The 17,290-nt window shown below is 55.5% G+C and overlaps 7 protein-coding genes across 7 annotated transcripts; 3 read left to right on the top strand and 4 right to left on the bottom strand.

Moving 5' to 3' along the window:
- Positions 1-19: 19 nt before the first annotated feature.
- Positions 20-1,409, bottom strand: CGCA056_v011081 (uncharacterized protein; the record flags this gene model as incomplete). The annotated part of the gene is made up of 3 exons (XM_037326328.1): positions 20-588; positions 684-1,312; positions 1,369-1,409. The coding sequence occupies 3 exons, from the start codon at positions 1,407-1,409 to the stop codon at positions 20-22; spliced, it is 1,239 nt and encodes a 412-aa protein (XP_037175602.1).
- Positions 1,410-3,851: 2,442 nt separating this feature from the next.
- Positions 3,852-5,454, bottom strand: Trappc12 (Trafficking protein particle complex subunit 12; the record flags this gene model as incomplete). The annotated part of the gene is made up of 4 exons (XM_037326327.1): positions 3,852-4,043; positions 4,142-5,159; positions 5,207-5,252; positions 5,400-5,454. 4 exons carry the CDS (start codon positions 5,452-5,454, stop codon positions 3,852-3,854), a joined length of 1,311 nt encoding a protein of 436 aa, XP_037175603.1.
- A 332-nt stretch (positions 5,455-5,786) lies between these two features.
- OLA1 (Obg-like ATPase 1) lies at positions 5,787-7,220 on the bottom strand (the record flags this gene model as incomplete). Its single annotated transcript, XM_037326326.1, has 3 exons — positions 5,787-6,338; positions 6,535-7,092; positions 7,146-7,220. 3 exons carry the CDS (start codon positions 7,218-7,220, stop codon positions 5,787-5,789), a joined length of 1,185 nt encoding a protein of 394 aa, XP_037175964.1.
- A 1,408-nt stretch (positions 7,221-8,628) lies between these two features.
- On the top strand, positions 8,629-9,427 carry sdu1 (DeSI-like protein sdu1; the record flags this gene model as incomplete). The annotated part of the gene is made up of 2 exons (XM_037326325.1): positions 8,629-8,712; positions 8,777-9,427. The coding sequence occupies 2 exons, from the start codon at positions 8,629-8,631 to the stop codon at positions 9,425-9,427; spliced, it is 735 nt and encodes a 244-aa protein (XP_037175312.1).
- Positions 9,428-9,660: 233 nt separating this feature from the next.
- CGCA056_v011077 (putative 37S ribosomal protein S18) lies at positions 9,661-10,392 on the bottom strand (the record flags this gene model as incomplete). Its single annotated transcript, XM_037326324.1, has 1 exon — positions 9,661-10,392. One exon carries the CDS (start codon positions 10,390-10,392, stop codon positions 9,661-9,663), a length of 732 nt encoding a protein of 243 aa, XP_037175968.1.
- Positions 10,393-10,812: 420 nt separating this feature from the next.
- On the top strand, positions 10,813-12,493 carry tim44 (Mitochondrial import inner membrane translocase subunit tim44; the record flags this gene model as incomplete). The annotated part of the gene is made up of 2 exons (XM_037326323.1): positions 10,813-11,768; positions 11,818-12,493. 2 exons carry the CDS (start codon positions 10,813-10,815, stop codon positions 12,491-12,493), a joined length of 1,632 nt encoding a protein of 543 aa, XP_037175967.1.
- Positions 12,494-13,261: 768 nt separating this feature from the next.
- Positions 13,262-13,866, top strand: CGCA056_v011075 (uncharacterized protein; the record flags this gene model as incomplete). Its single annotated transcript, XM_037326322.1, has 2 exons — positions 13,262-13,683; positions 13,737-13,866. The coding sequence occupies 2 exons, from the start codon at positions 13,262-13,264 to the stop codon at positions 13,864-13,866; spliced, it is 552 nt and encodes a 183-aa protein (XP_037175966.1).
- Between the last annotated feature and the right edge of the window lie 3,424 nt (positions 13,867-17,290).

The following is a 17,290-nucleotide window of genomic DNA, read 5'->3' as shown; positions in this document are numbered from 1 at the left end:
ATTTTGTATAGTAACAGCATCATCCTTGCCACCAAAAGGTCCCCTCAAACTTCCCCGTCTTACACATGTCCTCCCAGGCCTTTCTTCCCTCTGTCCATTCTCTCTCCCCTGTCTCGCCATGTTGTTCCTTCTCACACCGCATCTGCTCATGTACACAACCCAAGCACAACCCCGTCAACGACTCCCTCTTCCACTTATTCAATTTCGTCCGCATATCCTGCTTATACCACGGCAAATCACCATGACACCCGCCCGCGGCATCTGGGTTGTACATCTTCCGCAGCCCGCTGATCGACTCAAACGCCGACGGCAAGATCCCCACCGCCCTACACAGAGCGTCGGTGATGGACATATATTTGAACCCGGTCGTGAAGGTCTTGCGGTCCAACGCCTGTAGCCGCTGGCAGATGAACTGCAGGTCGGGGGTTCCTGGCAGCGGCGGGACATAGACTCGTGAGCCGAACCAGTTGCGTTTGTATTGAATACGGGGGCGGATGTTCCAGGGCAGGGATACGGGCTCGTATATGCGTTCATTGATGGCGGTCCAAAGGGAGAGGCGGAGGTTGTTCCTATGTCTTTCGAGGTCGTCTGGGTTTGGACATGAGTTGTCAGTCGATTGCAATGGGCCCCCATCTCATGGTTGTTGACAGTCAAAGAAGGAGATAAGACACCAGAAAACTCACACGCAAGTCTCCAAGCAAGAACCTCCTCAGGGCCATCCCGCCTATCAACCAGCCCCTCAAACCCTCCCACCGTACTCACGACTAACAACCTCGTGAGCTCCTCAAACACCGGCTCACATTTGAACCAATACGCAGCCAACAACATATCTCCCCTCCGGAACCCGATGCACCCATCCCTCGCCGCGTTCTTGATCGCCTCCAACTTATCTGCTCTCAGCCAATGCCGCACCGCTAGGCCCATCGCCGCGGTGCAGTCGTACTTATCCGCCGCGACAGCCACCCTCAACACCTCGTCGTCAGACAAGTCGCACACGGCGTCGTCGATGCGGCTGTGCAGCACGCGGCATATCGTCTCGATCGCCTGGGGGTCGTCCTCGGGGAGAGTGACGTGCGCTGGGGAGTCGGGGGTAGCGAAGAGCACGGCGGCGGGCTCGGTGTAGGTTGAAGACGTGGGTTGCAAGAGGCACTTGAAGACGGGGGAGGCGTCGGCCAGGATGAGAGCATGGACGTGGATGGGGTGGGAGTCTGGGCCGACGAGGAGGATGACTTCGCCGTTGGGAGCGATCTCGGGTCGTGGCGTCGGTGGAGGGTTGGGGATTTGGTTATGGGGTTCATTTGAGTTGGAAGTACTGTCAATTGTGAGATTCCTGACTTTTCCACAAATCAATTGTAGGAAGTAACATACCATGAGCTCAGTGATGGAGCTTTGGATGGGATGCTCTTCATGACGGAGTTGGTCTCCGAACCTGACCTGCGATCCATACTTGCGCCGGAAATTGATTTGAAAATGTGCACCGGTGATTCAAGCTGCCAACTAGGTTGTTTTGTTCGAATCAGAGACTATGAAATGGGACGCGAATGTCTTTTTACTAGATTTCACCACAGTCAATTAGACGCATAGGACTTGAATCGCCAACCCGGCGTTTTGGTGGCGGAGTCGCTCCGCGACACCCTGGCCGTAGGACTGCGCGAAGGATCAGGACCTCCCCATGGCCCCGTATAAGAAAATGAAAGAAAAACGCGGCTGCCTGACTGCTTCAATCTATCAGTTCCTGAGTCTTTGAAAGCCTAAGTCCTGCCAAGACCTCAGCCTCGAACTTGCCTTGCCTGCCAAACAGATCATTGTGTTCGGACGTTTTCAGGACTTGTAAATATTTCAGATGATAGCGTCACAGCGAAATGCCGGCCCGTGGCATCCTCATCAGTAGACACCCCCCTCATTTGTGACGACTAACTTGACTGAAAATGCATTTTGCACGGGAATTGGGGCATTAGGATATTGAAAAAGGTTGTTTATCTTGAACCATGGACATCAGCCAGCAAATACGCCCTCACAAGCCTGACATCAGGCATGCAACTCAGCGCCCTTCTCACCCTCTCGTCCTCGACATCAATACCATCTTTTGGCCCCATTTTCGTCTTCGCCATAACCCATCCTCTCGCAACCTCACTCATCCAACTGCCCTCCAACCCCCTCATCCACTTCTCCCCCCTCTCCCCAACCGCCGTCGCCGTCTTCTTCTCCCTCGCCCACCCCTCAATATCAAACTCACAAAAGAAAGGACACCGCCAATGCTCCCCCAGCGCTCCCTTAAACCTCCCAATCTCCCCAGCATCCTCCAAATCGAGAATCGCAACGGTATCGACGCTGCCAAACACTCCGCTCACCACACTCGCATCCCACGCGCACCGGCTCGCCACAGTCGTGTCGAACTTGAGGCTCACCCTCTTCAACTCCACCGCCTCCTCAAACAACCTCTTGAACCATGTCGCGTCCGCCCTCGGCGCAAGAACATACCTCGCCCTGCCCACAAGCTCCCTCACGCTCTTCGGCTCGTCCCGCTCCAGACTAACCCACCTCTCCAGCTCCAGCACATCCCGCCGCCCGTCGAACCAGCTCCAGCACCGCCTCTCCATCTCCCCCTTCCCGCACGCGGTGACCGAGACCATGCCGCCCCCGTGCGCCGTCGCGACAGCCCTCCCCTCGCGGCACGTCTCCGCGACGGCGGGCGGCCGCAGGGTCGGTATGAACCCGCCCCGGCCCCGCCGCAACCGCAGCGCTCTGACCGGTATCGCGAGCTCCCAGATTCGGTGCCTAATCTCCGGCGGGAGTCGTCTGAATTGCGGGAAACTACTGCTCGTCTCTTCTTCTGACGAGGATGTCGGTGGCAGGTGCGCGAGCACCATCTTCTCCACGGCGTCGACGCGCCTCTCGAGAACCCTCTGCGAGCGCGCAATCTTCTCCAGCAGCTCGATCGTGCGGAGCTGCAGGTCCCGCGTGGACATGTCTGAGAGATGAGCCGAGAGCTCGTGGCAATGCGACGTTTCATACATCGCTCTCGCAAGATGTGGCTGTTCGGAGGCAGCTGTTGGCCCAGGTCTTTTTATCAATCTTTGTTTGAATTAGGTTGACATTGCGAACGTCGGCGACTTGTAACTAGAACGGCGATGGAAAGAAAAAAGTTCAGCCGATCAATGAGAAACAACATGAAAAAAGGAAGGGCATGATGTTGAAGTAACAGGGCGAACAGCTGAGAACGCCGAGCAGCGCCCGGGAGCGGCGGGGCTCAAAAGGTATTTCACTTTCATCGCCGTGTCCCAAAAATAACAACCGCAAATGACAAAATCAAGACCAAACCCCCTCATTCCCGAAAATTCAGCCCGATAGTTGTCTTGGCCTGGCCAGGGAAGAGGAGACAAAAAAGTCATCTGTTGTGTGGTTGGGTTGACTGACTGGTTGTGCGGTGACTGACGGCCGGGTTTGTCATTCTGCCACCGCATGCACGTCCTGTAACTAAGCATCTTGGTAAGCAGTAAATAATAGGTGCAAGGCACCGCGCACCGGCACCGTCTGATTGCGCGCTAGGCCTGCGGGACCCCGCCATTGGGCCAAGTCTATTCAGGGCGGCGGCCAACGCCGCGCTGATTGGGCGCGCCGGGGACGTCCCCCTCCTCCGGGCCACACGGAAAGCCAAAGGTAAAAGAACCCAGCCCAACCCCCCTTGTTCACGGAGTCGGGGGTTGTTGAGGTACGGACGGTGAGGTACTTCACGAGGGGTGGAGGGGAAGCCGGAGGGAGGGAGGGGAAGGGGAAGCACCGGAGGCAATGATCTCATCCAACCAATTGTGTGCTAAGGCGTGTGGTTTACATTGGGCAAAATCAGTGTTCTACAGCTTGAAGTCGGCGTTGCTTTTCTCCCAGCCCTTGACCGTCTCGTCCTGATCGGCGACCTTCTCCACGAGCCTCAGCTTGAGGTTCCGGTTCCGCTCCGTGCAGAGCTCGTATGTCGTGCTCAGGTTGAAGAGGAGGGTGTGCGACGAGTAGCCGTCTCCGACCATGTCTTCGAGGGATGCGCGCGCCTGCAGAGTGATTTTCCAGTCAGCACTTTGTCAGTATGCACGATAACGTAGGAAGGGGAAAGCAGCAATAAAAATGAAAATGGAGCTTGCTGACGGACCTCTGTCAGTTTGCCCGTGTAGAGCAGGCACACCGCCATGTTGACGCCAATCATCTCGTCCATGACTTGCTCCTTCAACCCCCGCCACGACTGCAGCGCCGCCTCGTACTCGCCGTCGGCCATCTGGCACAGCGCCGCGACGACCTGCTCCGCGTGCCTGCCGTCGTCGTCGCCGCCGCCCGCGTCCTGCACGCTCCGGCGCGCCGCGTCCACGTCGCCGAGGTGCAGCCACATGAGCGCGCGCGAAAGCGCCATCTTGCCGTCGCCGCGGTCCCTCAGCGCGGCGAGGTGGTGTGCCGCCCCGGCGAGGTCGTCCATCTCGATGAGCGCGCCGGCGACACTGATCCCGAGGTCGTGGAGGCGGGCCTTCCACAGCTCGCGGGCCGAGTTGTCGTGCCGCGCGGCGGCCTTGGAGATCTGCTCGCGGGCCTCGCGCGCGAGGTCGTGGTATGCCATGACGGAGCGGCGAGGGTCGCCGAAGCCGAGGGCCTGCAGGCGGATGTTGAGCACGCGCAGCTCCCACGGCACGAGGTGCTCGCCGGTGGTCTCGTCGATGTAGACGCCGGCGTTGAGGTCCTCGAGGGCGCGGACCTCCTGCGCCGCGACGGAGGTGGCGTCGATGAGCGTTAGGCAGGCGAGGCGGGTGTAGAGCAGGGTGAAGATGCGCTGGTGGTCTGAGGGGTCGACGCGGGGGCGCGCCGGGCCGCCGGTTCCGGTAAGCTCCTGGACGGCGGCGATGGCGGCGGCACGGAAGTGGCCCATGGCCAGGAGGTCGTCGAGCGAGGCATCGGGGGTGGGCCCGTTTGGGGAGGTCTTGAAGGCGACGGGGATGTTGATGGGGTTGATGCTGTGGTAGATCTCGGGGCGGAGGAGGAAGCTGAAGTCCTTGGTTACGGTGGTCTTGACTGGAGGTACGGGAGAATGGATAGGTGCTGGGGATTTGACGCCTGATACTGGGCGTTGAGTCGGTTCTTCTGCTGCGCCAGCTTTTGGTGACAATGGGTCGTTGAGAGGGGTACTGAGAGGTGTCAGTACAGCCATAGAGTATTGGGTAGGATTTCTCACTCGTTCAGATCTAGAGGACCCTTAGTCGAAGATCGTGGGCGGACCGCTGTGTATGTTAGCAAGATGAACCGACCAGTACGGCGATGAAGACTTCATGTGTATGAGTGGACACCCATGAGATTGGAATGGTGGAAATGATGTGGAAAAGATCCATGTTGGCCGCGGCGCAAGTAAACGACTTAGACAAACTCACGTCTCGTTACCGATATGTTGCGGCCATGGCCACGGTTTATCGGAGGTTGGCTCATGTTGTTCTGCCTCGACGCCTCGATGGTGTCTTGATGCAGATTCATGTCCAAGTGCTTGAAGGTTACCAGCAAGAGGTACAACGAGAGATGTCACAGGGTCCGTGCTGAGGTGGACGGTGCGAGAGTGGCGGAAAATCCCCGGCTAATTTGCTCCGAGTAAGGTGCTCACCAGTACTTGGATTTTCAACTCAGCACATTTCACAGGACATCATGGATTCACGTTGGGACAATAGGTGTGTGGCGGCAATTCTCTATTAGCCGGTGATATCTAAACCGAAAGGCAGAGCTTTTGACCAATCCTCATATCTAAATTTCCATCAGATATTCATTCTCTAACCCTTGGCAGCACCGGCCTTGATAAGCAGAATATCGCCGTCCTCCACGACGTAGTCCTTGCCCTTCGTCATAACCTTGCCCTTAGCCTTGACCTCGGCTTCACTGCCGAGCTCCTTAAGGGTGCTGAAGTTGTAGACGAGGGCCTGGATGAACGTCTTCTCGAAATCCGTGTGGATGACACCGGCGGCTTGCGGCGCCTTGGTGCCGTTACGGATGGTCCACTGGCGAACCTCATCGGTACCAGTGGTGAAGAAGCTGCCGAGGTTCAGGGCCTTGCGCATCTGCAGAATGATCTTGGGCAGAGAAGACTCGGCACCGACAGCCTTCTGCTCCGCGAGGGACTCAGCCTCGGTCTCGTAGCGGGTCAAGCGCTCCTCGAAAGAGACGGAGATGGGGATGATGGGGTCGCCGTTGGCGTGCTCCTTAACCCACTCAACAATCTTGGGAAGGTGCTTGTTCTTCTTGCGAATGAAGTCCTTCTCAGACAGGTTGACCAGGTACACGACCGGCTTGGCAGTAAGGAGGAACAGAGGGTTAATGACCTCGACCTAGAGATATTGTCAGAACTGGTTTTGCGACAAGAGTGCGAAACATGAAAGTAGTGACAAGGTGCAAAATCAGAACGGTTTTTTGTCTCAGTATGCCTTTGGCATTCGAAGAGCTGGGTTTAAATAGTCGGGCCTTGGGCCCTTGATCATCATTTAAGGCAGGGGGTCGAGTGAAAGAGTGAAAAATGCGGCTTACCTCCTTGGGGCCCCAGGTGCCCTTGCGGACCTCATTACCGGCCTTCAGGTGCTCGATAATCTTCTCCATGGTAGCCTGCTCCTCCATGGCCTTCTTGTGCTCGAGGCCCTTGCCACCAGAGCGGGTCTTCTTCTTCTGGTTCTCGAGAGCCTTCTCAGCGAACTCGATATCCTTCAAACGCAGCTCATCGCTGATGATGTCGAGGTCACGGGTGGGGTTGACGTCACCCTCAACGTGGATAATCTCGGCATCGTCGAAGCAACGGACGACCTGGAAGATGGCGTCGACGGCGCGGATGTGGGACAAGAAAGAGTTACCCAGACCAGCACCGGTGGAGGCACCGCGGGTCAGACCGGCGATATCGTAGACGGTCAAGTTGGCGGGAACGCGAGACTTGGGGTTGTACTTTTCGCAAAGCCAGTCATAGCGGTCGTCAGGGACGATGACGCGAGCCTCCTCAGGATCGATGGTGGCGTAGGGGAAGTTGGCGGGGTTTCCAAGGTTGCACTTGGTAATGGCCTGGAAGAGGGTGGACTTTCCGACGTTTGCAAGGCCAACCTGAAGAGAGGGGTCAGCCTGATCCCGCACAGGTTCTAAGGCGTAGCACCCACAATTCCACTCTTCAGGTTGTTACCGGGCCTGCCCAGGAGAATCTTCTCTTCCACGACCTGCTTCTTGGGAGGCATTTTGATCCGGCGGCTCTTGGCGTACTGACGAGTGGGTGTGTATAGTACGGTGCACGTGAGCGCGGCAGTCGCTAGAAGATTGCGACTGCGAAAGGCAGAACTAGCTGCGCGGGGGAGCAAAGAGGTGGAGGGAGAAGCGAAGGAAGAGGGGAGGACGATGAAGGACGTCGTTTTGGCGACTATCGGCCGCGACCAGCCTCAATCGCGTACGGATTGCCCGCGGGGGTAGTGGGAGAATAGGCGGTAGAGAGAAGAGAGGAAGAAGGAGGGAGAAAGCGTGAAGCTGTTGATGCTGAGAGAAAAAATAGTCGTCGCGCGGGCCTGGTTAGATGAATTTTAATGTGCCCCACCATAAACGGGGCGGAGGGGGTTGAGAGCAAAAACCTGACGAAAGCTGGATGGAATTGGAAGGCGGGAGGGTTCGGCGCGGCGGCGGAACGAAAGCCCGGGTCAAAATATTCGAATAGAACCTGGAAGTGGGGCATAGGTCCGTCATGCCGGGTACGGATACCTTAGCCTGTGCTTAGGTAAGGCATTAGCTGGGGTACAAGGAATGCTGAGGTAATAATCCAGGTCGCGTGCAGCTCCTCCATCCTGCCCCAAAAAGGAAGCTTCAGGTCGGTGTTCCAGAGCTGTGCCGCTGCTGCTGAAGGAAGACGCGGGGCTGGTTTTGGGCAGGGATGCTGTCTGGCCGCTGACCTCATTCCTCGACGTCTCATTGGGTCGCATTGCTCTTAGCCCGCTTGCGGCGCAGAGTGACTTGTCCGGGCCGTGCAATGCCACGCATTTACTACACTAAAACAGCTCGTCTCCAAGTACCTCGCTTGCTGTCACCGCGCAGAATGCCTGCTTGCCTGCATGCACTTCAGACTTTCAGTTCGTAAGGTGGGCTTCCTCGGTGCCGTCCGGGTGCCTAGGTACGGATAGTGCAGGAGTGATTCACTGATGACTGCTGTCCCCGGGCAAGTCAGGTCGCCTAGGCTTCCAAGTTAGCATTGCCAGTCAGCCAGCGCCGGTTCAGTTACACCACCCAAATTACCTCGCTGACGCCCGCATCTGCGCCGAGCACCGCCCGAGCCAGGCCCAAGGTTACCAGCTGCGACATGCCTTGCGGCCTTTCGTCGACGACTGCATTGTGTGCGCTGCTTGTTTCCCCCTTCGCCAATTCCCTCAGCCTGTACCTTTCAACTCGCCGGAACTGCTTCTTTCACTTGTGAAACGGCTTCAATCTTTATCCCGGAGCTTCGACGTGTATATTTAACCCCATCTGTGGTCTGCTCTGCCTTCCGCCTCTGTTCCGTTCTGCTCTGCTGTCGCCCCTCCTCCTACGACTCGCGCTGCTGTAGTACGACGTAATACACCAACCTTCAACCGCCTGCAACGCCGCCTTCAAGGCCGCCAGCCGAAGATGCCTCCTCGCTCGAGCAATCACCGCTCAACCTTGTCGCTTCAAAAGACAGAAGTCACAATCCACGTCTACGATCTGCTTCCTGTAAGTTGATGGACCAACCACCTGCCGATCACCGTGTGTCGGCATCGCTAACAATGCCCTGCAGCCAGGAAGACTTTCTTCGGTTCTCTGGACGGTTGGCGCCTCGCTGCTGCACTCGGGCGTCGTGATCAATGGCAAGGAATACGCATACGGCGGCCACGAAAGGCGCGGCATCACCGGAGTGTACTGGACGAAGCCCAAGACCGAGCCCCCCGGCGGCACCTTCAAGTCGGAGATTCTCCACGGCTTCACCTTTGCGACCCAGGCCGAAATCGACGCGATTCTCGAAGAGGCGTCAAAGGACTTCCTCGGAACTTCATACAACCTCTTGACCAAGAATTGCAACCACTTCACGTCGTATCTGTGTAAGAAGCTGACCGGTCGACCCGGTCCCGGCTGGCTGAACCGAGCGGCAAGCATCGGAGTCGCATTGCCCTGCGTCGTCCCCCGCGACTGGATCGACCCACCCGAATACGATACCGCCGACGGCGCGCTCTTGGAGGAGGACGACGACCATGCTCACGAGGGCTCTAGGATGCTCAAGCAGTCGCCTCCGAGATTCCTGACCGAGAATTCCAAGAATTCCGGAGATGCCGACTGGGATAGCGAAGAGGAGCGCCGGCGGGGCGGCAACGGGAAAGGGAAGAAGGCTGTCCGCGACACCGGTGGTCGCAATTTGCCTGCTGCAGAAAGAGCGCCAGACCAGAAGAAGTAGAACGGCTAAAGGTCATGTTGTATGAGGGAAAGACGGGATCATGGTTCGGCGTTGTAGGCGGGCGTTTTGTTTGAGCGGCGTATAGCACTTGATACCATAGGAGTTGGAGACATTTGCATCTTGAACCACAGAATGCAAGGAAAGTTGCTCGTTGTGATATATGATACAGTCGTACACGTGTTGTACATGCATGTAATTGGCGTCTGTTCGCCTCTTCCTCCGCTGCTTCTCCTCTAGACACGTCTGGGCTTCTGACTCCTTGTTCCACCAAACTTCAACCTGGTCGAATCTGCCACACGAACAACCTTTTGGCGCCAGATCTTGCCCTCGGGGGCCATGAGAACCTTCACAGCCGCCTCTCTTCCCTGGCCGAACCCTCTCAACACAACCTCGAGCTTGTTGATCTTCTTGTGCCATCCCATGTAGCTCAGCCTCTCCAGAACGTACTTCGTCAACTGGTATGCAGCATCGTAGGATTTCCTCTTGGACTTCTTGAAGCCGATGTTGCCTGTCGACATGGAGATGATGGCGCCGCGGTCGGGCTTCGTGACGGTGACGTGTGTGTTGTGCTTGTGCGAGAGAACATGGAAGTGGAATGGCTCGAGGCGGTCCTCCTGCTCCTCCATCAGGTTGTCGAGAGCGCCTAGGCCAGACTTGCCGTTCGAGGCGCGGTTGAGGGTGTCGAAGAGCAGGCTCTGGGACAGGTTACCAGGGGTTGAGGCGGTTTTTGGTTGCTCTGCTGGAGTCTGGAAGGCGGCCGATGCGGCCCTCGAGCTACCGTACATGGCATTGAGGAGGTCCTGGCCTCCCTTCTTCGCAACGGAAGGTTCGTCGGCGCGGGGCGCCGTGGTCTGGGAGAAGGATCGGAGGAAGGGCCACATTCGGGTCACCGTCGCGGGGCGGGCGGCGGCGGCATTCTGGAAGAGCGACCTCGCCAGGTGGCGGGTCGATGGTGCGGAACTCATCGCTGTGCGTGTTCGCCTTCCGTTCGGTGGGAGGCGGCGGCGGGGGGGGGTAGTTTGACGACACTGACGATGGCCCATGAAGTTTTTGGACGAGCAAAGTTGACAGCTCGAATTCGCAAAGTCTGGAGGCATTCTCCGGTTCTGATTGGCCGTGTGCCCGCCGGGTTGTCTTCGGTTGAACAAGGGCCCAGATTTTTTCCACGCTCCGCCTTCAACCGAAATCGCAGAGCTTCTATCCCATTTCTGGGCCCCGACTAGTCCCTCGTCGCCCGCGAGCCAAAATTTCTCTGCTGCCAGCGTCCCTCCTCCGCCCGCTGCCGCAAATCGTCATCTACACCTTTTCGCCGCCCTGTCCCTCCCTCCCTTTTTTCTTCCACCTTTGCTTATCGTCGGGAGGCGGTAAGCTTGGAACTTTTCAACATGAACTCCCTCGTGCAGACGGCGAGGAGAAATCCTCAGAGTGCATCTCTTATTAGAGCTTCAGCGCGGGCGGCACAGAACCACGGCAGGACGCCCTCGTATCGCCGGTTACTCTCGACAGACCTCAGCGGCAACGCTGCGCTGGCCTTTTCACGACAACAATCCGCCCTCCGACCCACACCCCTGCGATCACAGTTCCTCCCCGAAGATGTGCGATCCATCTCGAGTTCGATGCAATCCCGCTCATTCCACTTGACGGCCGGACAGCTCCAGAAACAGCAGACCGAGAAGCCCAAGACGCCCGAGGAAAGCGCAAAGGCCGAGGAGACCAAGCCCAAGGACGCCGAGTCCGAGGCCAAGGAGGAGTCGACCGAGAAGAAGCAAGAGGAGGGCGAGAAGACCGAGGGTCAAGAGGAGGCCAAGGAGGGTGAGCAGGGCGACAAGAAGCAGAAGAAGGAGGATGCCCCGCCCCCGCCACCCCACGGTGACAAGACGCCATGGCAGGTTTTCACGGAGACTATGCAGGCCGAGTTCAGCAAGTCCAAGGAATGGAACGAGTCGACGAAGGCGCTGTCTGGTGAGATCCAGGACTTTACCGAGAGCGAGCGCGTGAGGAAAGCCCGCGAGGCCTACGAGAAGTCCACCGGAGCTCTGTCTTCGGCCGCTAGCAGCGCTGTCAAGACTACGGCTGGTGCGATTGGAAAGGGTGCCGCATGGACGTGGGACACCACCGCCATGAAGGGCGTCCGCAAGGTCGCCAACGTTACCGGAGACGCTCTCGACAAGGCGACGAAGCCCCTCCGTGAGACCGAGGCGTACAAGAACGTCAAGGATGTTATCGACGATGGCAGCAGTTCGCGCTACGGTGGCTGGGTCGAGAAGGAAGAGCGCAGGAAGAAGCGCGAAGCCGAGCAGGCCAAGCACGGCAAGCCCGTGATTATGGAGGAGGATCCCAAGTAAGTCGCACGTATCGGCTATGCCCGAAACTTTACTGACAGCTACAAGCGCCGGCACCAATGTCACCCTCCACAAGGACGCCGCCTGGAAGGAGGCCTGGAACGAGTTCAAGGACGGCAACAAGTTCGCCCAAGGTTTCTTCAACGCCGGCAAGGTCTACCGCGAGTCCGACAACCCCCTCATCGAGACGGCGCGCCTGGTCACGGACAAGATTGGCGGCTTCTTCGCCGAGAACGAGACGGCGCAGGTCATCAAGAAGTTTCGCTCCATGGACCCCAACTTCCAGACCGAGCCCTTCCTCAAGGAGCTCCGCGAGTACATCCTCCCCGAGGTCCTCGACGCCTACGTCAAGGGCGACGTCCCGACCCTCAAGCTGTGGCTCTCCGAGGCGCAGTACTCCGTCTACGAGGCCCTGACCAAGCAGTACCTGCAGGCCGGCCTCAAGTCCGACGGCAAGATCCTCGACATCCGCCACGTCGACATTGTGCGCGCGCGCATGCTCGACCCCGGCGAGATCCCCGTCTTCGTCATCACCTGCAGGACGCAGGAGGTGCACGTCTACCGCAACGCCAAGAGCGGCGAGCTCGCGGCCGGTATGGAGGATAAGGTCCAGCTCGTCACGTACGCCATCGGCATCACCCGTGTGCCCGACGACGTCAGCAACCCCGAGACGAGAGGATGGCGTCTCATTGAGATGCAGAAGAGCGGAAAGGACTACTACTAAAGGAACATCCAAACAAAAACCCAAAATTACTTCCCTCCTACTTTTTACGTCTTATCAATAAGATGGTATGTTTTCACGCACGCGGGGCAAGGGCGAGAGAGAGGATTCCGGTTGGATGAATGAATGAATGAAGACCCCCCTCCCCTCCTCCCATGCACACACCCTCGACAAACCCCCTTTTTATACAAAGCCACCGAAAAAGTGTTTTTACTACCTGTACAAAAAAAATTAGAACGGGAGGGGCATATGGGACTGGCGAACTTTTGGGCGACTTGCGTGGCGCCGGAACGAGAGAGAAACAAAAAACCAACACCGCTCTTGAAGGCTTTTTTACGTGTACGTGTAGAAGATGAAGGAAAAAAGGCCTGTTCTGTGAGGAAGGCCGAGTTGATATATTTGACATGTAATATTACGAAGACTGAATGTCCTCAGCCACACATTTCTGCCACTGTTAGGCCTTGAGTGATCTCCTACTTGATTACCGTTTTTGCGTAACTGAATCCACCTGGGTCGTTGCTGCGGCCTGCGCCCTCGACTGTTTCCTGCGGCCCCGGTCAAAACTGGCCGGTACGGCTGCAGCTGCCTACCGACTGTAGGGCGCGACCCAGAATGAGCCCCATTGGGCAGACACGCAGATATGCCAAGGCATGCACAAGCAACTCGCAAGGCGTTCTGCTGCCATAATTACTCAAATGCTGCCTGCCGCCAGCGCAATCTCATCGGGCAAGTATTCTTCTTCATTGCTCTCTGAAGAGCCGATTCGACATCATGGACCCCGGCACGGCCCTCGCGGTAGTCGGTCTCTCGCTTCAGGTTCTCGGAGGAATCAAGGAGTACTATAACTCCTGGAAAGACTGCGATGATGACGTGAAGCAATTTCGAGAGGCGATGCAGCGGCTGACAATCATGCTTGATCACTTGAAGTCAGTTCTCTTGAAGCCCCATGTAGATCCGGGGTTGGTTTACGCGATAAACGACGTATATGACAATCTCAAGGAAAGCGCAGAGAAGATGGAGACGTTGCTGAAGAAGGTGAGGGATCTTGGACCACCCTCCAGCATGCTGCAGAAGTTGCGGCAGATAGGCCGTCGCGCCTGCTACCTTTTCCGGTCAGGCACCATATCTCATTTCATGGGGTTCGTTGCGGACATGACCGATGATTTGAGCTTAGCTATGCAAGTTCTGACATTGTAAGTCGGCCATCGTCCTTGCCTGCGGTCGGGCTCGCTAACTGACAACACAGGAACACCATTGCCGAAGGACAAGGCCGACATGCGTCTCTGCAAGATGCCGTTGCCGTGATGGATAGCAAGCAGGATGAAGGATGGAAGAGTAAGATCGGCTACTCCTATAGCCCCGACCAAGATGACTAATAGCAAGAAGGATTCCAGCGCAAGGAGTTTTGGGACTGGCTTGACCCTCCAGACCATGTATCTTCACACGACCACGCAGCTACTTTACGTGAACGAGGGACCGGAGGTTGGTTCGTTAACGGTGATGTTTTTGCGCAGTGGATATCTCAACCAAGATCCCGTCTTTGGCTTCATGGCGGTGGTGAGTGCCATCTCGACTCATTTCGACAAGACTTGAGAACAACTGTAATAAAATTAACGCACTTCAGCTGGTGCTGGGAAAACACTCCTTTGGTAAGCCAACACTTTTCCCGATCGCATTTCTGACAGCTGACTGGGTGAGGGCATAGTTCCACGATTGTCGAAACGGTCAAAAAGCATCTTGAGGCCTCGAGCGATAACCCAAGACTTGCTTATTACTATTTTGCATTCGACAACATATCCACTCACGACATAGACTTGCTTCTTCGCTCTCTCATTTGCCAACTATGGAGAGAGAGTGATACTGCTCCAGAGCTTGGTGCATTGCATTCAAGAAACTTTCCTTCGAGACCATCTCGTAAGGAGCTCAGAACTACATTACTATCTATGCTTAGAAGAATCGCTGGAAACCCGGATAATGCGCAGACAAGCCCTTCGGACAGGCCGAACAACGTCTTCATAATATTTGATGGAATAGATGAGATCCCACAAGGATCACTGCGGGATTCGATCATTGATATCATTCATACTATGGCGAGTATGACACCATCTAATCATATTCATATTCTTTTCACCGGCAGATACGAAAGAGACATTTCGAACAGCTTTCCGGTTGCTCAAGGCTGGAAACTTTTCGGCATGGAAAGAAACAACGTCTTGTCCGACATCGAGAGCTACATCATGGTTCAGCTGAAACTTCATTCTGGATTGAACTCGCTTCCAGAGAGAGTCAAGGATCAAATAAGAGATAAGCTCGTGTACCAATCCAATGGCATGTAAGTAGCATTCCCTCATCTTCTAAGGTTTCTATATACCTAGTACTGACAGAGAACCACCAAGGTTTCGATGGACCGCCCTTCAAATGCAGCATCTGAAGAAGCTGAGACTATTTCGCCCCTACGATGTCATGAGAGTTTTGGAAAGCCTCCCGCGCGATCTCTACGGCACATACGACCGAATTCTAAGTCGACTTGATTCCATGTATACCCAGGAAGCTAGCAGAGCGTTGAAGTGGCTGTGCTTTGCAGCCCGTCCCATGTTCGTCGAGGAGGTTGCCGAAGCATGCATCATCGAAGCAAGATCTCAGCAACCAGTGGAGGCGGATCGGCAGATGAATCCAGCCGATATTGTGGAAATTCTGTCGGGTCTTGTGGTCGCACAACCGGAACTTGAAGAAGGCCACCAACCTTCAGCTTGTCGACACACCCTCACATTAGCCCATTTCTCCGTAAAGGAATATCTCCTCTCAAAACGCACCTTTCCCGTACAAGAAATGGATTTACCTTTCGAGGCTGGGCTGGCACACTCGGTCATTTTGGAAAGCTGTGTCGCATACATCCAGCACTGTTACCAGACAGCACGACACAAGGGCCTGGACTTGGACCTTCCTGTGCAGCGTTATGCCTGTAATTACTGGTCTGAACATGCGGCACAGGCTCGAGGACAAGGATCACAAGAAGCCCTCCAGCTGGCTGCGGACATGCTACAGTCACCCAATGTCTCGTTCTATTGGATTCAGAACGGCCAAATTTATTGGTTGGCAGAAGATTTGAGTCTTGGGTTTGGTTCGTTCAAGGAGTCTCCGTACGCAACTGGAAATGAATTTGGACTCGCAGAATTTGTTACGTGTTATCCCATATTCCACGTAACTCTGTGCAAACTCGTCGAATTAGCAAGGATCCTTCTCCAAAACCGATCCAAAAGCACCTTGCATATACCTCGCCACTTGTCTGCGACAGAGGCAGCTGTCATCGTCGAGCATATTCCTACCATAAATCTTCTTGCAAGCTTTGGTGCCCGCTGGGAGCAGAGCCTGACTTTGGCCTTGAGAAGGCGACAAAGCGGGATGGCTAAGGAGCTGCTCAATGGCTATTGCGAAGGCGAAGGTTTTGACATCATTTTCGCGGCAAGATATCATGACGCCAATGTCATGAAATTATTGACGCTATCGCTAGACAACTTCAGCGACGTCAATATTGCTCGGGCCTTGGAAACGACTCAACGGAACGGCAAAATCAAAAGTGGCCAAGTGCTACTTCATGCCTTGATCGAGCATCCTCACTCTGGGGCAGCGAACAAGCCAACAAACAGGCTTGAAGGAGCCATTAAGTCCGCCACCAAGTGGGATCTACACTTGGCTCTTGAAGCAGTCGTGCGCTACGCTGAGGTACCTAGCTCAGGATCTCGCAACGTCCTGTACAACAAGTACTTCCGTTTCGCTTCGAATCATGCTTGCTCGTCAGTCATGTCAGCCCTGCTTAAGAACCATTCTATGACTGGAATCAAGTTTACGACCTTTATTAGAGCGTTGAAGCTCGCAGTCAAAAGGGGCGACGCTGTGTGTTTTGGTTCCTTGCTCCCACACATCCCGATAGGGTTATCAAGGCGCTTTCTAATAGCTGCTCTTGCGCACGGGAGACACAGAGTTACACTGCGTTTGCTAAAAGATGACGCAAGGTTAAATACTGGAAGCACGATGGCTGAAATTCCGGTACTTCTCCTGGCTCAACTGATGGACCAACTTGCAATCACGGCTGCTTCGCGAAAGCAAGTTCGCGCAGCTCATCTGACACAATTTCTGCGCAATAGGCATGTGATCCAACACCTCTACGAGATGTTGGTCAGTTATGGGGCTCAAACCAAGCTCTTCAGGTTACCTGGACCACCTGGATTACCTCGTAGAAGGTCGTCGTCATCAATAATTTCTCAATATGGCCTGGAAATTGACCTGTTCTCTCGGCACACGCCAGTCTTCAGACACCTTTCCCGGGACGAAAGCTACAAGTTAGCGCTGAAACTCGGGCACCCTATCAGGCGTTACTTTCTATTGGTGCGCAAGCTTCGCCGTGAGCTACACGGTCTTATTAATTCGAGTTCGGTGCGCTATTTTTACTTTCAATCATTCAACTCAGGTGCCGTTAATTCTCTTGACCGTCTGGATAACAAGGTGGGCGCTTTTGTGGCATTCAGGCCTACATATATCCACCGCCCTTTGTCGTTTTTTTTAGGCACGTTCAAGCACAATGAGTCGGATGCATCGGATATTATTGAAAAGTCGAGGGCGTTGTTTGATCAAATTGATCTCTTTTTTGAGCATCATTTATTAGGCGACGAGAAATTTTCGCACAACAATGATTCAACAGAACAGCGAGGAATATCTCGGGTCCATAAGACCACTAGACGACAACGCATGGGTGCATTTAAGTTCGACCTGGAGTTTGAGGACGCTTACAAAGGCGATGTA

The sequence above is a fragment of the Colletotrichum aenigma genome (assembly GCF_013390185.1).
Source record: "Colletotrichum aenigma strain Cg56 chromosome Unknown KSG_Cg56_contig07, whole genome shotgun sequence".
NCBI classification, from domain to species: domain Eukaryota; kingdom Fungi; phylum Ascomycota; class Sordariomycetes; order Glomerellales; family Glomerellaceae; genus Colletotrichum; species Colletotrichum aenigma.
This window is presented reverse-complemented; position numbering and strand designations above follow the sequence as displayed.